Source organism: Mustelus asterias, unplaced genomic scaffold (genome assembly GCF_964213995.1).
Source record: "Mustelus asterias unplaced genomic scaffold, sMusAst1.hap1.1 HAP1_SCAFFOLD_3639, whole genome shotgun sequence".
NCBI lineage: Eukaryota > Metazoa > Chordata > Chondrichthyes > Carcharhiniformes > Triakidae > Mustelus > Mustelus asterias.
In genome coordinates, this window is record NW_027593584.1 from 1 (window position 1) to 21,417 (window position 21,417).

At 44.4% G+C, this 21,417-nt stretch overlaps 1 protein-coding gene across 1 annotated transcript; it reads right to left on the reverse strand.

The window, feature by feature from the left end:
* Window positions 1–1,527: 1,527 nt before the first annotated feature.
* On the reverse strand, window positions 1,528–19,937 carry LOC144490696 (acidic mammalian chitinase-like; the record flags this gene model as incomplete). The annotated part of the gene is made up of 8 exons (XM_078208402.1): window positions 1,528–1,710; window positions 2,163–2,286; window positions 2,467–2,591; window positions 4,578–4,743; window positions 13,051–13,107; window positions 13,323–13,515; window positions 18,228–18,260; window positions 19,830–19,937. Coding segments are annotated over 8 exons (989 nt in total), but the record flags the coding sequence as incomplete, so codon positions are not given.
* Window positions 19,938–21,417: the final 1,480 nt, after the last annotated feature.

The following is a 21,417-nucleotide window of genomic DNA, read 5'->3' on the forward strand; positions in this document are numbered from 1 at the left end:
GTTTGCAACAGGTTCACCCAGACCCTATGGCCTCCGGGGGAGAGGGGCATGGCCAGGCACTGCTCCCAGGCACAGGGTGGTACCATGTCAGTCTGGGAGTGTGAACCTGTGCCAGGTGGTGATGCCGGAGGCAGACCCTAGTGGGAGCCTCATGCGGGGGAGAGCGTGTGTGTGTAGCGCAGGGTGGGGGGGGATGAGCAGAGGCAGAGGAAGTGGTGTCGGTAATGGTGTCGGTAAGGGGAGGGGAGGGAGAAAGAGAGAGAGAGGGAGAGGTGGTGATGGCATTGATTGTGGGGGGATGCCAGCGTTGATCGTGGGCTGGGGGGATGCTGGCATCGATTGCATGGGGATGCCGTTTTTGATCGCGGTGTGAGGGATCAGGGGATGCTGGTGTTGATTGCTGGGGATGGTGGAGATGGGAGGGGAACAGTGGGGTAGAGGGATGGGGATGCCAGCATTGATCACACAGGTGGGGATGCCAGCATTGAGAGCAAGTGTGGGAGTGCCTGAGACCTCCGTGGTGGAGTTGCGGAGACCTTTATCCTTGGTCTGATCAAGGCGCTCTTTACAAAAGGCACCGCAGTCTCAATACAGCCAGGCTTTTCTGGTGTGTTTGATCCCCACCCCTCAACATGACGGTGTGAAACACACCCCTCTTAGTGCCAAAGCATCTGGAGAGATAACTTACTGTTTCATCAGTTTTCAGTCAGACTCTGACACTTTGCCATTTTTTGGTAAGATTCATCCCATAATTCCAACTGACTGGAAATGTTGTAATTTGAAATAAGTCCATTTAAAAATGCAAAGCCGTGTCGCAAGGTAAGGATGAGAAGTTAAGCCAACCATCCTCAGGGGAGTGCGAAGAGAGAAACATTTCCTATAATCCATTGATTCATCAATCCTGTCCATTCTATCTCTTCCTCTCATAATTCTGTGCACCTCTATCAAGTCATCCCTCAGCCTTCTTTGTTCCAAGGGACATAACCCTAACCTATCCAATTTCTCTTCATAGCTACACTTTTCTAGCCCTGGCAACTTGTTGTAAACCTCCTTTGTCCTCTCTCCAGAGCAATTATGTCTGTCCAGAAATATGGTGACCAGAACTGCACACAATACTCCAGTTGTTGCCTCACCAGTGTTTTATACAATTCCAACATTGATCCTTGCTTTTATATTCTATACCTCTGCCAGTGAAGGAGGACATTCCATATGCCTTCTTTATAACTTTGTCTACTTGCACTGCTGCCTTTAGGGACTTGTGTACTTGTATACCAAGATCCTTCACTTTATCTGCTCTTCTCTTCTGTCTAAGAAAGATACCTACATACATGTGTATGTCCATATATAAAATATATATTTATATATACTTATTTATATACTATATATGATATAAAACATATTTGGAATTTCTAACAGAAACACCATGATAATTCTACCACAATGTTTTGAAACAATTTATTGACTTTCTACTTAAGAATTTACAGAATTTATTATGTAATAAACTAATAACATTTGCAGCATAATTACCTCAGAGTATGCAAGGAGTCCAGGTCTGTCAGTGTATGGACCAGGTTCACCAGCTCCAGAAACTGGAGCACGAAAACCTGTTTCAGAAGTTTTAAGGGTGTAGCTATTTCCATAGGTTGGAAATGTAACAAGTAGTTTCTCTGCTGGTGCACCTTTGTCTGTCCAGTATTTCAACACAGAATGCTGCAAGATAATACAGCCAGATATCTTAATTAAGGTTTAACAAATTAAAAATAATTTCCTGTAATATTTTAAGATGACAATATAAATAATTGAATACAGATGTCAATTTTTAGCAGATAGAGGTGGCATGGTGACGAAATGGTTAGCACTGCTGCTTCACAGTGCCAGAGGCCCGGGTTCGATTCCCGACTTCGGTCATTGTCTGTGTGTAGTCTGCATGTTTTCCCCATGTCTGCGTGGGTTTCCTCCGGGTGCTCTGGTTTCCTCCCACAGTCCAAAGATGAGCGGGTTAGGTGGATTAGCCATGCTAAATTGACCATAATTTCAGGGGGATTATCAGGGTGAATATGTGGGGCTGAGGGGGTAGGGTGGGATTGTTGTCAATGCAGACTTGAGGGCCAAATGGTCTCCTTCTGTAATGTAGGGATTCTATGATTTTATGATATACTTACAGCATTCAAGTCACTTTGATGATCAAGGTCCACAAAGCCACGATACAGGGGGCTGTTGTGTCCAGTGAATTTATTCCAGTTCCCATGAAAATTAAGTGTCATCACAGAGATAAAGTCTAGATATCTGTTTAAAAAATACCAAATACAATTCAAATTTTTATCGAATAGTTATTAGATATCATTGTAACTTTTACTCTGCCAATATTTTCAGTAGTCAAACAATGATTCCCCATTAGAGTTCCTTCAATTGGTTTATCTCTAACTTTTTAAATGATTCAGAATGAGGACTTTATCCTATACTCACTTTGACACCTTCGCTATCTCATATCCCTTCTTGATAACGTTTATGTTGGCGGCTACTGGAGCTGTAAGCAGGAGTCTGACCTTCCCAGAGGTCTGAGCCTCAGCTGTAAAGGCCTCGAACAATTCCTATGAAGGATGAGCAATTGTTAATGGTGATAAAAACTTCTTCAGAACATAATTCTTGCAGTCCAAGTGATAGTCGACATTCATGGGCATTCTGTCTCTCCTGAGGAATTATAATTGGTTATGCATCGGACGTTGGCAAAGCACTTTTTACAAGTTCCTTCATGGGACATGGGCGTCGCTGTCTGGCCAGCATTTATTGCCCATCCCTAGTTGCCCTTGAGAAGGTGGTGGTGAGCTGCCTTCTTGAATCGCTGCAGTCCACATGCTGTGGGTTGACCCACAATGCCGTTAAGGAGGGAATTCCAGGATTTTGACCGAGTGACTGCAAAGGAACAGCAATATATTTAAAAGTCAGGATGATGGGTGGCTTGGAGGGGAACTTGCAGGTGTTGGTGTTCCTGTGTATCTTCTGCCCTTGTCCTTCTAGATGGAAGTGGTCATGGGTTTGGAAGGTGCCATCTAAGGATGTGTGGTGCATTGCTGCAGTGCATTCTTGTAGATAGTACGCACTGCGGCTATTGAGTGTTGGTGGTGGAAGGAATGGATGTTGTGGGCTGCTTTGTCCTGGATGGTGTTGAGCTTCTTGAGTGTTGTTGAAGCTGCACTCATCCAGGCAAGTGGGAAGTATTCCTCACACTCCTGACTTGTGCCTTGTGGGCAGGCTTTGGGGAGTCAGGAGTTCCAGCGTGAAGTGGCAAAGGAGCACAACAAAGGAGAACAAATCTCTTTCTGCAACACCAGCTGCCATAAAGCAGGTGAGTTCAAAGGGAAGGTAGAAAGGAAGAAGATAAGTTTCAAAGATAAGTGAATATAATGTGGAGATAGAATTCAGGCATCGGTGTGGGCGGGTCCAGACCTGGGAACTGTGGGGGGGTGGGGTGGGCGTGCTGTGGGGAGGGGGGATGGGTGTTGGGCTGTGGAGTCAGGTGGAGGGTGGGGAGGGATGAGTTGGGCCAAGTCAGACCGGGGCAGGGGGGTGTCTGGTGTTAGGTCAGGCTGGGAAGTTGGGACACAAGTGTTGGCCTGGATTGGATCAGGAAAGCGGAGTGCCTGGTGTGTCGGATCGAGTCGGTTTGGTCGGGGAGAAGGTGCTGGGCTGTGTCAGGCTGGGGAAGGGATGTGTCCAGTGTTGGATCGGGCCATAGCGAAGGTGGGGAGGGGTTGGTCATACGACAGGTCAGGCTGGGCAGGTGGGGTCAGAGTTTCAGGGGTGGTGCTGGGTGGGGAGGGCTGTCGGATTGTGGGCAGGGGGTGCAGGGCGTGGGAGAGTGTTTGGGTCGTGAGGCAGGGTCTGAGCCTGGTCTGGACAAGGAGTGTGCTTGTTTGGGATAAGGTGTGGGGGGGATCGTGGGGGTGGGAGGTGTCCTGTGCAGGGCTCGGTCTGGGTATTTAAAAATGTTATGCAGAATTTAGAAGCCCATTTTTTTCTTCTAAATCTTTCACAGTAACTATTTAGGTAAAACTGGCAGGACCATGCAAATTTAGCAATTTCATTCACTCTGTTGGATGGTTCACAACACAATGCAATTGCCCAGGGGAAGTTAGCACTTTTGGATAATTACCATTTAAACCTGACCTGGGACCATCCAAGAACGTCTATTTAAAGAAGATTAGGCTATTGTGTTGGATGATCAGCCGTGATCGTAATGAATGGTGGAGCAGGCTGGAAGGGCCAAATGGCCTCCTCCTGCTCCTATCTTCTATATATCTATGTATCTAAGAGGGTTTCCCCAGTGCATCTTTGGGGTATTCCCCCAAATCTGACACTGGAGATCCAGAAAGTTATGGCCCAATATTCTGATACTGTGTGTATTTCCCTGATATCCTGGTTAAACCAAAAATGTTTGTGTCATTTTCAGTGTTTGTCCAAAAGTTATTTTCTATAGGTTGGTCCTCCCCTGATGGTGATGTATTGTTGGTTTTAGATAATCTCCGAATATATTTTAGAAGATGCCACATTAAATATAATTGCCGTTGACCTTTCACCTTGGCCAAGAATGTGAAGTGTTTTTTATCTTCCTTTGGACTGCCGCGAGCAGCAGGATACCTCCAGTCCAGATCTAAACCATCAAATCCGTGTTTCCGTAGAAAGGTAATCACAGCCTTGATAAATTTTGAACGAGATTCCTCTGTAGCTGCTATGCTGGTGAATCTAATTACCAGAAGAGATTGAAAAGAGAGAAAGCATTAAATGTTAAATCCATAAATCTTCTTTTGAAAATTACGCTATTATTTCTGGCCAGCACTGTTTTGTGTAACATGCTTATGTTAATCTACACTCAATAAAGGATTAACACTTGGGATATGTTAATGTGTCATGTAGTGGCTGATGTTTCATTAAACTAGTCAGCTATGTGTCAGACTCAAGAGAGAGAGAGAGGGAGAGGCTGGAATCATGTCTAAGAAGTGTCTCTGTAACTTGTTTAGCAGTAGTAGTAATGCGGTACTATAGGGATCTATGCTAGGACTCCAAATGTTCACATTATGGGGGCAATTCTCCCCAAAAAATTCTAAGTGTCGAATTCACGTAAAAACTGAAATAAACTCTGTCGCTTTTTCAGTGGGAGTTTCAAAATGAATCTCCCACATTCCATACACTGCAGAGTGCACGAGCGTGAAATTTCATTAAAAATCAGTGGGCGGGACCTGTTCCCACTGGCGAGGTGGCAGCATAGCGCTGAGAGGGCTACTGCGCATGCGCCGATCTGTCAGAGTTGAGATCGGCGCGCATGCAGTAGCTCCGCACTGCCGGCCTCCCAGTTGCTGGCAAGATCGATCGCTCGTCAGCACGGCAACTCCACATTGCTGCTCCTCCTGACCCCTCCAGGCCCGATTGCTGGCCCACCAAAGCCCCGATCTCCCAATTACCCACCCACTCCCACATCGGCAGCCCTGACGCCCCCCTCTCCCGCAGTCCTGACTAGCCCCCGGCAGTCCCCACCACCTGCCCCCCACCCCCCCCCCCCCCCACCCCCCACCCCACCCCAATGCCCAGCCCTGATTGCTGGCCTGCCTCCCTCTACCTGCGATCCCTTTGCAAAGTGGCAGGGGGACCCCCACCACAATCCATACCCCCTGAGGCCCCGCCCCCATTAGGCCCACCCCCTCTGATCGTACCCTCTTGGCTTTGCCTGATGCCCGGTGGGCAGTGCCAAAGGCCCCTGGGCATTAGCATTTTGCCCCTTGGGCAGTGCCAGGGAGCCAGGCTGGCATTGCCATGCTGGCAATACCCAGGGGGCACTCCCCTCATCTCGACCTCCTGGGGGGCCTTGATGGCCTCCCCTTGACTCCAGGGGGTCGGGCTACTAGCTCCTCGGAAGTGCGGAGATGTTGTGAACCCTGCTGTAGTGAAACACTCTTGGCAGTGGGAGGGGGGGGGGGGGGGGGGAGGCTAATTAATTATATGTGAAAGACATTTTAATTAGGATCATACTAATTTACACAGCTCCGCATGTAGTTGACGGTGCCGGAAATCCAGCTGCAGGAGACAAACAGAGGCCGTGGCACCCAGCAGAGAGCCTGCATAATGGCCTCCACTTGAGTCTCCCAGCCTGCTACGCAGATTTCGAAGTGCAGCAGGCTGGGAGAATCGCACCCTATATATTAATGATTTGAAAGAGGGAACTGAATGTATTACATCCAAATTTGCAGATGATACAAAGTTGGGTGGGAGGATGAGCTGTAAGGAGGATGCAGAGATGCTCCAGCATGATTTGGACAGGTTGAGTGTGAGGGCGTGTGCATGGCAGATGCAGTATATGTGGATAAATATGAGGTTATCCACTTTGGTAGCAAAAATAAGAAGATAGATTATTACTTGAATGGGTATAAATTGAGAGAGATGGATACTCAATGAGACCTAGGTGCCTTCATGCATCAGTCACTGAAAATAAGTGCACAGGTACAGCAGGCAGTAAAGAAGGCAAATGGAATGTTGGCCTTCACAGCGAGAGGATTTGAGTATAGGGATAGGGATGTTTTGCTGCAATTGTATAGGTCGTTGGTGAGGTCACACCTGGAGCATGCAGTTTTGGTGTCCTTATCTGAGGAAGGATGTCCTTGCTGTAGAGGGAGTACAGCAAAGGTTTACCAGGCTGATTCCTGGGATGGCAGGTCTGTCATATGATGAGAGACTGAATCGGTTAGGATTGTATTCACTGGAGTTTAGAAGAGCGAGAGGGGATGTCATAGAAACTTATAAAATTCTAACAGGATTAGACAGGGTAGATTCAGAAAGAATGTTCCCAATGATGGGGGAGTCCAGAACTAGGGGGCCATAGTTTGAGAATAAGGGGCAAACTATTTAGGACTGAGGTGAGGAGAACTTTCTTCACTCAGAGAGTGGTGAATGATGTGCGGAATTCACTACCACAGAAATAGCTGCAGCCAAAACATTATGTGATCTTAAGAAAAAATTGGATGTAGCTCTTGGGGAGAAAGGGATCAAGGGATATGGGGGAAGAGGGGAATCAGGATATTGAATTCGATTATCAGCCCTGATCATAATGAATGGTGCAGCAGGCTTGAAGGGCTGAATGGCATACCAGAGGATGTCTACAATCTGTCAAAGAGCCAAATCCCATGTCTAGAGTCCAACCACAGAGTGAAGAAACCTATGATAGCAATTTAAGAAATTTTAGCTGTTGAATGAAGCAGACTGGAAAGAGATAACAATGACCATTGGCCAGATTTTGCGGCCTTTCCCATGGACGGGATCTTCAGGTCCCCAAAAAAACTTCGACAAGGTTAGAAGATCCCGCCAGTGGCCAATGGCGAGCCGGCTCCACCAATGGAAAACAAGCCTTGGTTGGTGGGGGGCAGAAAATGCCCCTCATATCTAGTAAGCAGACCCTGTTCTTGCCTTTCCTGTTTGACTGTCTCGGGGGCCTGAAGAGAGGTCAAAGCTGCAAGTTATTTCCTTTCTACATAGAATAGATCCTGCAGCAGACAATGTTCTCCTAGGTGTGCAGGAATCGACCATGCATTTTGATTCCATTAGTAAATGCTTTGACATTTTCTCATCCACCATGCAACCCCATTATCAAGTAAAAAACATATTGAAACATAGAAGATAGGAGCAGGAGGAGGCCATTTGGCCCTTCGAGTCTGCTCCGCCATTCATCACGATCATGGCTGATCATCCAACTCAATAGCCTAATCCTGCTTTCTCCCCATAACCTTTGATTCCATTCGCCCCAAGTGTTATACCTAGCCACCTCTTGAATACATTCAATGTTTTGGCATCAACTGCTTCCTGTGGTAATGAACTCCACAGTCTCACCACTCCTTGGGTGAAGAAATGTCTCCTCATCTCCTTCCTAAATGGTCTACCCCAAATCCTCAGACTATAACCCTAGTTCTGGACACACCTATTATCGGAAACAGCCTCCCTGCATCTATCTTGTCTAGCTCTGTTAAGATTTTATAAGTCTCTATGAGATTCCTCCCCCTCATTCATCTGAACTCCAGCAAAAACAATCCTAACCTAGTCAATCTGTCCTCATACATCAGCCCCGCCATCCCCGGAATCAGCCTGGTAAACCTTTGCTGCACTCCCTCGAGAGCAAGAACATCCTTCCTCAGAAAAGGAGACCAACACTGCCCACAATATTCTAGGTGTGACCTCACCAAGGCCCTGTATAGTTACAACAACACATCCCTGCTCCTGTACTCAAAATCTCTCGCAATGAAAGCAACATACCATTTGCTTTCTTTATCGCCTGCTGCACCTACATGCTTACCTTCAGAGACTGGTGCACAAGGACAGCCAGGTCCCACTGCACCCTTCCCTCTCCCAATTTACAGCCATTCAGGTAGTAATCTGCCTTCTTTTTTTTGCTTCCAAAGTGAATAAGTGTTTCAGTGCACATGTGGCAGCAAGAGATTTGATCTGAGCATTGATCTGGCTAAAATTTGAGACCATTCTGAGACTTCATTGACTGTGCTGCCTCCCGGGCAGCCACCCCACCCACAGGAATCCTGCCAAATTATGCAAAAAAGCATGAAAACATGATGGTGCAAAAAAACAAGCATAGACCCCAAGTCTGTCCAGCAAGGGGAAGTCGAATGCTGACAGTGTGGTAAAATTGGAAATTTCTCGCATTTCTGCAAATTCAGTCACTATCATTTAAGTCGCAAACACATTGCTCCAAAAAATGGAATGTCCAGAAAATGATGACCCGACAGAGTTCCTACGGGAAGTTGATGGTTGCTGGCCCCTTTAAGGCCCATTGGGAGAGTCTTTTAATCTTTTCATCCAATGGGGAATGAGCATGGGGATCTTGCTGCAGAGTGCAGGCTTTTGCAGCCAGAGTAGATCCTCGAGCTGGAAGCATTAATATTGTGAAAGTGTTCTGTATTGTGTATCTGCTTGTAAATAAACTGTGCTAGTTCATTATATACTAACTATCTGTCACCAATCCTACCAATTACTACATTGGCGATGAGGTAAATCAGAGCGACTCTATTTGCAGTGAGGAATTCAAATAGAATGTTGCTGCAAAACTACAGAGTGAATCAGATCAACGCAAGGCTGAAAAAGAGGGAGCAGACAGGCCTCTCTTTGGGAAGCTAGAGGCTTTCGATGTGACAGCTGAGAACCAGTTACAGTATGTGGAATGGTTGGAGTAATTTTTCAGGGCAAAAGGAATAGAGGGGAGGGATAAGAGGAAAGTCATTTTAGTTATTGCATGTGGGACCCAGACATATATCTTGATCCCAAGTTTAACGTCGCCAAAATCTCCCGACATGAAAATATTTGCAGAGCTCATTGAGCTAGCAAAGGGGCATTACCATCTTAAAGACTTGGGAACACTGCAAAAGATATAAGTGTAACTCAATGGGGAGAGCCTAGGGGAGACCAATACAGCTTTTGTAGCAAGATTAAAACAGATTCCAGAACACTGTGACTTGGGTCAGCTTTAAACGAGATGTTAAGGAATCGATTGGTAATGCAGATAAGGAAAATCCAGTCACTTTGCAGTTGGTTGAATCTGAGTTGACTTCTAAGAAGGTGCAGGAAATGATAGCAGAGCTAAAGAGTGTCAAGAAGGGCGCCCAGGAGTTACAAAATGAACAGAGCATCGAGGTCCACCAGTTAGAACAGGAAACTGCGAGTAGTAATAGCATCACCAGCAGGATCAAACTCAAAGTTTAAAGTTCATTTATTAGTGTCACAAGCAGGCTTACATTAACACTGCAATGAAATTGCTTGAAAATACCTGGTGCCTGTTCGGGTACACTGAGGGAGAATTTAGCATGGCCGATGCACCTAACCAGCACTCACAAACAGTGAGTTGAATGCAAAAGTAGGAAGAATCACTAGATGCCGAAGATTTAAGCAGCCTAAGAGTAACATATAGTGCTTTTGTTATGGGGGAACACTCCATAGAATCCCAACAGTGCAGAAGGAGGCCATTCAGCCCATTGAGTCCGCACCGACTCACCGAAAGAGAATCTGACACAGCCATTCTCCACCACCCTATCCCTGTAAACCTATGCATTTACCACAGCTAATCTACTTAACCTACACATCTTGGGACATCAAGGGGCAATTTAGCATGACCAATCCACCTAACCTACACATCTTTGGAGCATGGAAGGAAACTGGAGCACCTGGAGGAAACACACAGAGACACAGAGAGAACATGCAAACTCCACATGTCATCCAACGTGGAAACCTGGGACACTGTCATTGTCAGGCAGCAGCACTGACCATGTCAGTGACATCCCCAGAAGTGTGTAGATTTAAAGGAACAGAGAATTTTGGGTGCAGAAAAGCAGGCCATTTAAGTCAGAAATGTAAAAGCAAGCAGGGCCAGCCCAGTACAAACAGAGTAAATAATTCATCCCCATTACATAGTATGGAGGATTGTCCAGCAGGGCACAAAATGTAATGACATTAAACAATGTGGAAGCAGACAAGGTAGCCCTTATCACAGTAGTGTTGTTAGTAAATGGCCGGCCACTGAAGATTGAGGTAGACACAGGGGTGACAGCTACTGTTGTAAGGAAGATGAGATTAGTTGAGAGGATGGTGTCATCCTTTGGAGAGCTAGAGTGGAACTTCCCAAAGTAGAAAGAGTTTCTGCTAGAAGAATTGCATCATGTCTATCTAGGCATATTGAAGATGAAAATGTTAGTAAGAAGCTACATTTGGTGGCCTGGCATTGATGCTGTTATAGATAGGATGGTAAAACAAAGTGACCAGTGCCAGCTGCAGTAAAAGTTACCTGCCACTGCTCCCTCACACCTTGGAAATGGCCAGGTCATCCATGGGTGAGTGTTCACATTGATTATGTTGGACCATCAATGGGCACCCTGTTCCTTTTGTTAGTGGTTGCCCATTTGAAATGGATGATGGGGTGGCATGGTGGCACACTGGTTAGCATTGCTGCCTCATAGCGCCAGGGACCCGGTTCGATATCCGGCTTGGGTGACTGTCTGTGTGGAGTTTGCACATTCTCCCCGTATCTACGTGGGTTTCCTCCAGGTGTTCTGGTTTCCTCCCACAGTCCAAAGACGGCTCACCACACCGATCATCAGTGGGCCAAGCAGGTAAGATCACCCCCATGTTCTTTTAAGCTAGGATTCCAGTCTGGGATCTTCTTGTTCAGTAGTAATATCAACTATGATCGTGTATTATTGTAGTTCAGTGTATGTTTATAAATTGACTTTCTTGTGGTGTGTTTTATTGTTTAGTAAGCATTTATCTTGTTGAATTATTACAAGACTGCAACCATCCTCAATAATCTTCACATCTTTCCTCACATTACATCACACAGCAAAAAATACAGTTAGTAACCAGCATTCCAAGTTTCTCTTCTGGCAACACCAGCTAGATTCTTAACAAACTGAAAGAAGAAATTACTGTCTCAGTAAAAGACTTTTCAATTGTCCCAGCCAATAAAATTAAAGGTTTGTAAGGTAATAAAAGATGCTGGTTAGGTGCATTGGCCATGCTAAATTCTCCCTCAGTGTACCTGAACAGGCACTGGTAGTGTGGCGACTATGGGATTTTCACAATACCTTTATTGCAGTGTTAATGTCAGCCGACTTGTGACACTAATAAATAAACTTTAAACTTTAAAAATGGAGGTGCCAACTTGTAAATGGCAAATCATTGGATTGATATGGGAGTTCTACTTCTTATGAAGGGAAATCAAGTTATGGATAATGTTTTGGGGTAGAGTAAAAGCAACTGAATTCATATACAGAATTTCACATTCACAGCGTTTCATAAAGCACTTTTGTTAAAATCGAGACATTTTACAGTGTAAGGCAACGTAATGTCATAGTATCATAGTAATATCATAATAGTATCATTCTGATATCATCGCAATATCATAGTACGTATCATAGTAATATATCATAGTATCCCTACAGTGCAGAAGGAGGCCATGTGGCCCATTGAGACTGCAACAACAATCCCACCCATAACCCATGCATTTAGAAGAATCAGAATCACAGATTACTACAGAGCAGAAGAGGCCCTTCAGCCCATCGAGTCTGCCCCAACACATGAAATGCCCTGACCTGCCCACCTAATCCCACTTGCCAGCACTTAGCCCATAGCCTTGAATGTTATGGTGTGCCAAGTACTCATCCAGGTACTTTTTAAAGGATGTGAGGCATTTACCCTGCTAATCCCCCCTGACATTAAGGGGTAAGTTAGCATGACCAATCCATCTAACCTGCACAACTTTGGAGGGTGGGAGGAAACCAGAGCACATGTTCTCCCTGTGTCTCCCCACGCAGACACAGGGAGAACATACAAATTCCCCATGGACAGTGACCCAAGGCTGGAATTGAACCCGGGTCCCTGGTGCTGTGAGGCAGCAGTGCTAACCATCTTGCCACCGTGCTGCCCAAGAAAACGTAGGCATGAAGTACTGAAATCTTTTCAGAAACAATCATATATTGTAATGGGAAAATTTAAGGTCCTTTCTCAATGATTATGTGAAGAATGTCCTTCTTCCTCTTTAATGATCTTGTGCTGTTGTGAATTACAAAGAAAGAGTTAGGGAGAAATTTTCAATTTACTAACTGGTCAGGACAAATTATTCTCCCTGTCCCATCCACATGGTCAATGACAGATGGTGTACATAGATCCCCAGTGACAGAAAATGTGTAATAATTCATAATGCCCCTTTGGAGTCCACAAACATCCTCATTCAGTAGATGGTAACCAATAACTTAGAATTGCATTCCTAATGCAGTCACCATATTTGTGGATTGTGTCTGACAGGGCAATCTACACTTCTCAGCATCTAATGGGGAATCTAACAAGAAGCCTGGAATGCTATCAGCTAAGTGCCTGTTGCCAGCGTTCTTTTGCACAATTTAAAATGGCCAATTTAATCTTACCAAATAACCAAGAAATGCTGACATTGATATTTAAAAACACTCGACTCATTAAACTTTGAGACATTATACCTATCTGGAGAATTATAAATTTTACCTGCTGGTTCCAAACTTCCAACCTCCGAACCCAATAAGTGTTTTCAGATTCTTATTTCTATTAATCAAAATGAGAAACACCATGGATGTCAGTATAACAGTGAATAAGGTAGGAGCGTACAACACCAATACTGAATTTTTCTACCTATATAAAAGATGCACACCAATTATGTCAATGACCCCTTGATTACAAAATTATTTCAATTGAGAATAATTGTAAAATGGATCGGAAATGTATAACTAATGCAGTTTGGAGAGAAGGATAAGACTTACGAATGTTTCAGACTATTAAATCTCTTGTAGTTAGGTTCATCTTTCCACTGGGAGATGTCAGCTGTCATATTGACATGGGAATAAACCAGGTGGGTGCACAGGCAAGGGTCAATATTTTCTGGGCAGAACTTGATTCCTTTAAATCTTTCTGGGGATAATTCCAAGTAGTAGCAAAGAAGTGTGTAGGAGAAGACTAAAGTATGAAGAAAATATAATAGTTATTTGAAATTTTAAAGACAATAAGGTGACAAAACTAAAAGAAGGAAATATATGAGGGACTTTCCTGAATCCTTGGGCCTGCTTGGAATAAACATTTGCGGGGCTTCTAAGCAAGCTTTTACTTTTATTCAGAAGGAATATTTTGCAGTTGCCCTCATAGTAAATTGTTTGCCTTCTGTGCTCTGTTTTTATTGTGTGTTCCATGAGAGCTCTTATCTTAAGATGTCTGCCTCCAGAAACCCACACAGACATGGGGAGAACATGCAAACTCCCCACAGACAGTGACCGGAGGTCGGAATTGAATAGCAGAATCACATTCAGGTTGTCACACAGTACAAGATTACATTTCCAAAACCCAAACATCCCTTTTTCCCATCGGAATCTCAAAATCAAGATCTGTGTGAAGCGGCTTAACATGGCAATCTGAAAATGAAGCACTTGAAAGTAAGATTGTGATTATAGGAAGACATGGACTGCAACTCTACCACCTCGCCCGCCATGGAATCGGCACGGGCAAGGGTCCGACAGCGGAAATCTCCACTGACCTCGGGTGGGAATTTCCAGTCTTGCCCGAGCGAGGCCGTAAAATCCCGTTCATGATATTCAGATCAAGAGGACAAGTTAGTCTAACAGCCCAACGCAATGGAAAGAAGGAAGGTCAAGATTTCCAGATCATAGATGGGACAAAATGACCACTCATTTCAACTGAAGCAAGTCTAAAGCTTCGGCTAGTAACCTTGAATGTGATAGCAGATATTCACAATATGTCACAGCATATAAAACCATTGACGGCAGAACAGATCTGGGAGGAATACAAAGATGTGTTTACAGGGTTTCGATGTCTACCAGGATCATAATGTCTAGAAATAGATGAGACTATACGACCAATTTAGCATCTACAGAGAAGACCTCCATTGCCCTAAAGTCCACTGCCCTAAAAGACAAAATCGAAGTCCTGGGAAAGTGGGGGGTAATCATAAAGTGACAACTCCGACAGATTGGATTGGCAGCATGGTAGAAGTGAAACAACTTGGTAAGCTGTGAGTATTCTTAGACCCAAAAGATCTAACTAAAGCACTGAAGAGATCTCACTATCCCATGCCAACCATTGAAGAAATGATGCTGTAACTTGTCAAGGCAAGCATATTCACTACCCTAGATGCGAAGGATCGTTTTAGCATGTGAAGCTGGGTGAAAAGAACAGATGAGTGGTGGCACGGTGGCACAGTGGTTAGCACTGCTGCGTCACAGCGCCAGGGACTCGAGTTCGATTCCCGGCTTGGGTTACTGTCTATGAGGAGTCTGCACGTTCTCCCCGTGTCTGCGTGGGTTTCCTCTGGGTGCTCCGGTTTCCTCCCACAGTCCAAAGATGTGCGGGTTAGATGAATTAGCCATGCTGAATTGCCCCTTAGTGTCAGGTGGAGTAGCAGGATAAATACGTGGGGTTACGGGGATAGGGCCTGGGTGGGATTATTGTCAGTGCAGGCTTGATGGGCCAAATGGCCTCCTTCTGCACTGTAGGAATTCTATGATTCTATAATTCTAACAGCTTTCTAATGACACTCTGGACACTGTTTGGGGGGTACAGATTGTTTCATGTGCTGTTTTGTATTTCCACAGCTCCAGAAGAGCATCAACGCAGACAGAATAGGATATTCAGTGATCTTCCAGTTGTGGAAGCCAGTGGATGATATACTAGTCGATGGGTGTGGAGACACAAAGGAAGAAGCCATAACTGATCATGATCAGAATTTAATCTGAGAAAGCCTGACAGATTAATCTGAAGTTGAACAATAAAAGGTTGCTACTGAAGATGCCTGAAGTCAAGTAGACAGCTCATGTATTGACAGCAAAATGTCTTCACCTAGATTCTGACAAGGTGAAAGCCATAGCAACGATGCAGTGAACAACAGATGTGAAAGCAGTGCAATAATTCACTAGATTCATGAACTATTTAGCCACATCTTTGCCTAGTTTGTTAGCTGAATGTGAATTGTAGTGCAAGCAGACTGTCAAGGAGATGCTGTGGTATTAAGGGACAGAACAGGAAGTAGCGTTCACTAAAATCAAGCGTCCAGTGATGGCAATGCCAGTGCGGGAGTACAATGATATCAATGAGGAAGTCAACTTGCAATGTGACGACAGTGAGATGAATCTGGGAACAATTCTGATGCAGCAAGGACAACCAGTCATATTTGCATTCAGGACATTAACGCAAATGGAACAACACTGTGCTTAGTTTGAAGGGCGCCCGGCCATTGTTTTTGTCTGTGAACATTTTCATCAGTGTCTGCCTGGGAGAGAGAAAATAACAGTGGAGTCTGACCACAAGCCTCTTCAAAACATTTTCTGCAGCCCCTACCAACTGCTCCAAAAGGACATTGCTTGTTTTATAAAAATATCATCTGGACATGACATGCAAGCAATGGAAACAGATGCACATTGCAGATATGCTGTTGACAGCAATCCCCCCCCCCCCCCCCCCTCCCTCCCCAACACCTCTGTCAGGAAAGCTAAGCAGGCTTCAAGAGAGTGCAACATCTTCCAGATCCAACGTGCAACAGCAGCTCAACATGATCTGGAAGACATTAACCCAGCAGAGACATGGAGTCGGTAATGAGTGTCTTGCTCCAGTCGAGTGAACTACCCAACAGGATGCAGCTCCACAAGCGTTACAAGAAGTAGTGATGTAAAGATGATTTGAGAACATTATGGACACACCTGTGGTCGCAAGAACATAGCAGGCATACCAAATTGAATTGTCACTCCAAAATGGCATTTTGTGCAAAGGTAATGGAGTCATCATCCCTAAGGAGATGGGAGGAGAGATGCTGAAAGATATCCATGAAAGCCATCAAGGGATTGAATTTACTCTGAGGAAGGCAAGAGATGTCTTTTACTAGCTAAACATGAGCAATGAAATCAAAGACCACATTGGCCAATGTGGTGCATGCAATGAGTGCCAAGTTAAATTAGCTAGAGAGCCATTGACGCATGACATTCCAGACAGACCATGAATTAAATTAGGAGTACATCTCTTCGCTTTGGTAGGAATTTATTATCTCATCACTGTAGACCATTATTCTAACCACTGGGAGTTAGACCAGCTGAATTCAATGATAAAGAGAAACAGAATATCTGAAAGCACTTTTCAGTTGGAAAGGCATTCCACACATTATGATGAGTGACAATGGCACTCAGTTCACGAGTTAAGAATTCAGTAGATTCAGAAGGGATTGGGAAATTCAGCACCATGCATCATCTCTGCACTGTCCCCAGTCAAATGAGAAGGCTAAGGTGACAGTGGAAATCACCAACAGACTCATCAAAAAATCAAGCACAGACGTGTACAATATAATCCTTGAGTGGAGAGACACAACGACTAAAAGTATGGACATTGATCCTGTCTAGAAACTGATGTCATGCTGCATGCAAAATACTCAGCCACGCTGGGTTGCATATGCAAATATGTTCAAAGATGTGCAGGTTAGGTCGATTGGCCATGCTAAATTGTCCTTTAGTGTCAGGTAACACGCGGGGTTACGGGGATAGGGCCTGGGTGAGATTGTAGTCGGTGCAGACTCGATGGGCCTAATGGCCTCTTTCTGCACTGTAAGGATTCTATGATTCTATGTCCATCTCAGGGCTGAATACTCATTACATGAAGGTGAGGAATCAAACCACAGAAACTCATTTTGGACTCTAATGAAGGAATGTGAAATCTAAGCAACTGAGATTTGCTAAGAGCAGATGAATATGATTTGCTGACGATGATGATTGATTTGACCAGAACACACAATAGTTCCAGTCTGCTCACTCACAGGACTTTGACAAAGTGGAGTGAACTATGGGGAAGATTATCTACTTTAGATGCATTAGCGATATTGCAAATTTGGCCCAAAGTTGTGTTTATGTTGAAAAAATATTGTTTGCCCTCAAATCTTTGCTTGAACTTATTTGCAGATTTCCAGATACAAACTGTGCCATGAACCAACACATTCAGAGAGATGTGAAGATGTGAATGTCTTATTAAAAGCAGATTTTCGTTTATACTAATATTCCTCAATACATTAAAAAATGGTAAGGTTATGGAATTTAATTAATGTGGCTTATCATTTCAAAATTCATATTTTCAATCACAGTGACAACCCAGCACCTACGAGTAAGCCTATTATAAAATACTGCAAATGTTTTGTTGATCATTTTGAACAATATTGAACAATTGTAGCATTGAACAATTTTCCAATTGTATTTGGGATATAGTGATCAGTTTCCTAGTCAATTAAAAGGATATTCAAATGCGCTCCACTTCCTGATAAAGTCTCTCCATCAGGCACTGAGTGCCTTTGAAAGAGGGAAGATTAGAGAATCCTTCAAACAACACTCAGGGGGTACGGTTTTTGGGTTTCCCACTTAATAATATTCCTGCCTGTCACTGTTTGAATACCAGTGATGAAGCAGTGAAGCGGACATTAATGGACCATTTATAGACCTCAATGAGCCTTCTCACCCGGACATCATCAGACAGCGATGAGAATGTACAAGGTCCAACCCCACACCCTGCTGCCCAATTCAATGCCCTCTGCCTCCAAATTCACTATCACTTGAGGAATTCAATTCCATTCCCATTCCCTGGACCAATGAAACCAATGTCTTGATAGAAGCTAGAAATGTACAATGACTTACCCAATGCAATGTGATGCAAGAAGACCAAACTCACTAAAGTAAAAATAAAAACACATTTTTATTTCATGTAGCACTTGGCAAAATTGTGATAAATACCTACAGAACTTTACTGTTAAAAATCCATTACAAATTAAACTAAATTAATATTTTAGTTTGATTATGCTCTGGTTGTGAAAGTACATTTTAACATCAATGTTGTAGGTTAATTGTTATTCTCCAGAACCTAATGTAGCCTGACCTTTTTTGAAAATTTAATTGATTTGGATATATGAGTATAATTGTGAAAAGAGAAACATGTTACTGAAGCTTTTCATCCTGCACTCATCAGCACAAACACAAGAATACCAAATTTCAAATGATCACAACAGTCTATACTACAAGAGAAAATGGTACTGATTGATTGGCAAGTCGACACTAAATGGCTGAGGTGTTGCCATGGGGAGAGCAACAGGGAACTATCAGCTTCCTGAACTTCTAGGTGATTCAAAAAAAGTTGCAATTAAGGCTACCTGCGTATGCACGTTCGTGAATTCTAACAAATGTTGATGAGCCACACGAACTGAACTGATTATCTTAAATTTGTTAGTGTCACTATCAGTGCATTCAGGTCTGCTCAGGCAATGCTGTCCAAATGTGGAATAATATCCAACAGGAGGCATCTTATTTCAGGTTTTGTCAGCATGAGTGGGCTGTGTATGGTCTGTAATCTGCTGATTCCAAACAACCAATGGAATATGCTATTTGAATCAGTTGGCCAATTGCTGAGATGTACTGTTAATATGATTCTGTAATTGGGCAGCAGTTGAGACACTAATAACCAATTTAAGATAATTAATCGAGCATGTAACATTTCCACTTGTTAGAAGTGACACATTCATACATAAGAATTCTCTGAAAAAAATGTAACATGTCCAAGAATTGTTGGTTTCATTATATTTTCCAGAAACTCAGGAGCCTATAGTTCCCCATTGATTTCTCCATGGAAACACCTTGGCCAATCAGAGTCAGTTTCCCAACCAATTAGTTTCCTTTCCTTCTGTAGCATAAACTGTTGTGGTCATTTGAAATTTGGTACTTTTGCATTTGTCCTGATGAGTGCAGGATGAAAGGCTTCAGTAACATGTCTCTCTTTTCATCAATATTCAAGCTGTCTGAGACCCCAAGCATCAACATAAGGATAATTTCCTGAGGAGGTGCTGGCATTGAGGAAACCCATCTAGTCCCAGCACACACTGGGCAATCACAGGGATGATGCCCGCACAGACGGTGGTGCCACATTCTGGATGAGATGCTAAATTGTTCCAGTGTCTGCCTGTTACTGTGAGTGTACACAATAAGAAGTCTCACAACACCAGGTTAAAGTCCAACAGGTTTATTTGGTAGCAAATACCATAAGCTTTCGGAGCACTGCTCCCAGTCCAATGCCAGTGTACACAATCCCAGGGCACTATGTGAACAATACCCACATGAATGGACAGAACGTGAGAAATGCGGGACCTTCTGATGAAATCAATCTGGTTATGTGGCCATATTTACCACTTCAGATAGTCTATACTATAGGAGAAAATAAAAATAATCCAACACAAAATAGCCAACACTGACCAGTCAAGAAAAGTGCCTTCCCCATCCGAGAGCTTTGAAGCTGTCCAGTCACTGGTTTTCCTTTCAGTGGTGCCTTTGATAGTGTCTGCACAAGACTGAATAAAGGATCTGTAGAAGAAATCATCAACAAGTAAAGAATTTGCAAAGAGACAATGGGCAGAATTTTACTGGTTTGCCCCGCCCATCGGTGGGCAGAGCGAGCCAGTAAAATAGCACAAGACCAAGAAATCAAGATCACGCCTGATTTCTCGGCTTTCGCACTTTTACAAGAGTTGGATTTCTGGCGCGGTCAACTTCTCAGTGGAAATGGGCAGAGGCTGAATAAATTATTTAAATATGTTGCAATGTTGATTTGCATGGTTGCAAGGTATTAGCGAACCTGGCGCTCAATCGTCTGGGCTCACTTTCCTTTATGGCCTTGTTGGGAGAGGTTCTCTCCGGTGAGGAAAACACTTGCACCCATGAACGGGGAACAATCGTGTGAGCATCACCAGTAGAACCGGAGACAATTGAGACCCCCTGGGGAAGTCAAGTGCAAGAGGGAGGTGCCCCTTGTGCAGTGCCATCCTGACAGTGTCAGCCTGGCACCTCGGTAATGTCCACTGGGCACCTTGGCACTGGCCACTGGGGGCAGGCCTATAGATGGAAGGGCCTGTGGGGGATGGGAATTATAGAAGGTGGGGCCTATGGGGGATAGGGCATTTGAGGGATGGGGCCTAAGAGGGTGGGGCTTATAGGAGGTGGGGTCTATGTGGCAGGACTTATAGGGGTGGGGCCTATGGTGGCGTGGCCAGGCCAGGGTCTGACAGCTCTGTCTGTCAGACCTCCACTGCTGCTATTGCGCATGTGCAGAATCAGAGGTCTGCACATGCGCAACAGTTTCCTTTGCAGGCTGGCTGGTGAATTAAGCCCAGCCCATTGCCTACTGCAGCTAGAAATGGTCTAGACCATTTTCCATGCACTATGTGCACAAGATTGGGCATGAAAACGCGCTCAAAAGTTGGATCTGCAACTCTCCCATTTTCACATTAGCTAAACACTTAGAATCATTCTTGTAAAATTCCACCCTATGGGTGGAGTTTAATGGAGGCCACTGGAATGGGACTTGGTGTGGGCGGAGCTGTGGAATTGTGCAGGAGTTGGATCATCAAATTCCCTCTATCAACAGCCTGGGAGATACCATTGGCCAGAAACCAGAGGGGTCAGTGCCTGTCAGCGTGACGCCTCAGGCATGATGTCAGACAAGGCACAAAGGCACAGAAATTCAATGAATGTCTACCAGTCTCCCCTCAATATCTCCAAAAACTGGCACTGCATTTATTGGCCAAGAAGGATCACTCTGGCCTTAACGTTTCTGTTAGAAATTAGAACATAAGAAATAGAGGCCGGATGGGCTAGGACTGATAGTGGGTTCATCAAAAGGCAGAAGATCTGGCGAAACTGCCAAAGGTTGCTGGCCCCTTACTATGGGTCTCTGAAGAAGTGCTGTTCTGTTGGCACAACTGAGTATCTGAGAGATTGCGTAGAAGGTATAGCTTGAAAGCAAGTGGTGACCCAGGGGAGAGAAACATCAGGCAGAGAGGCTGAA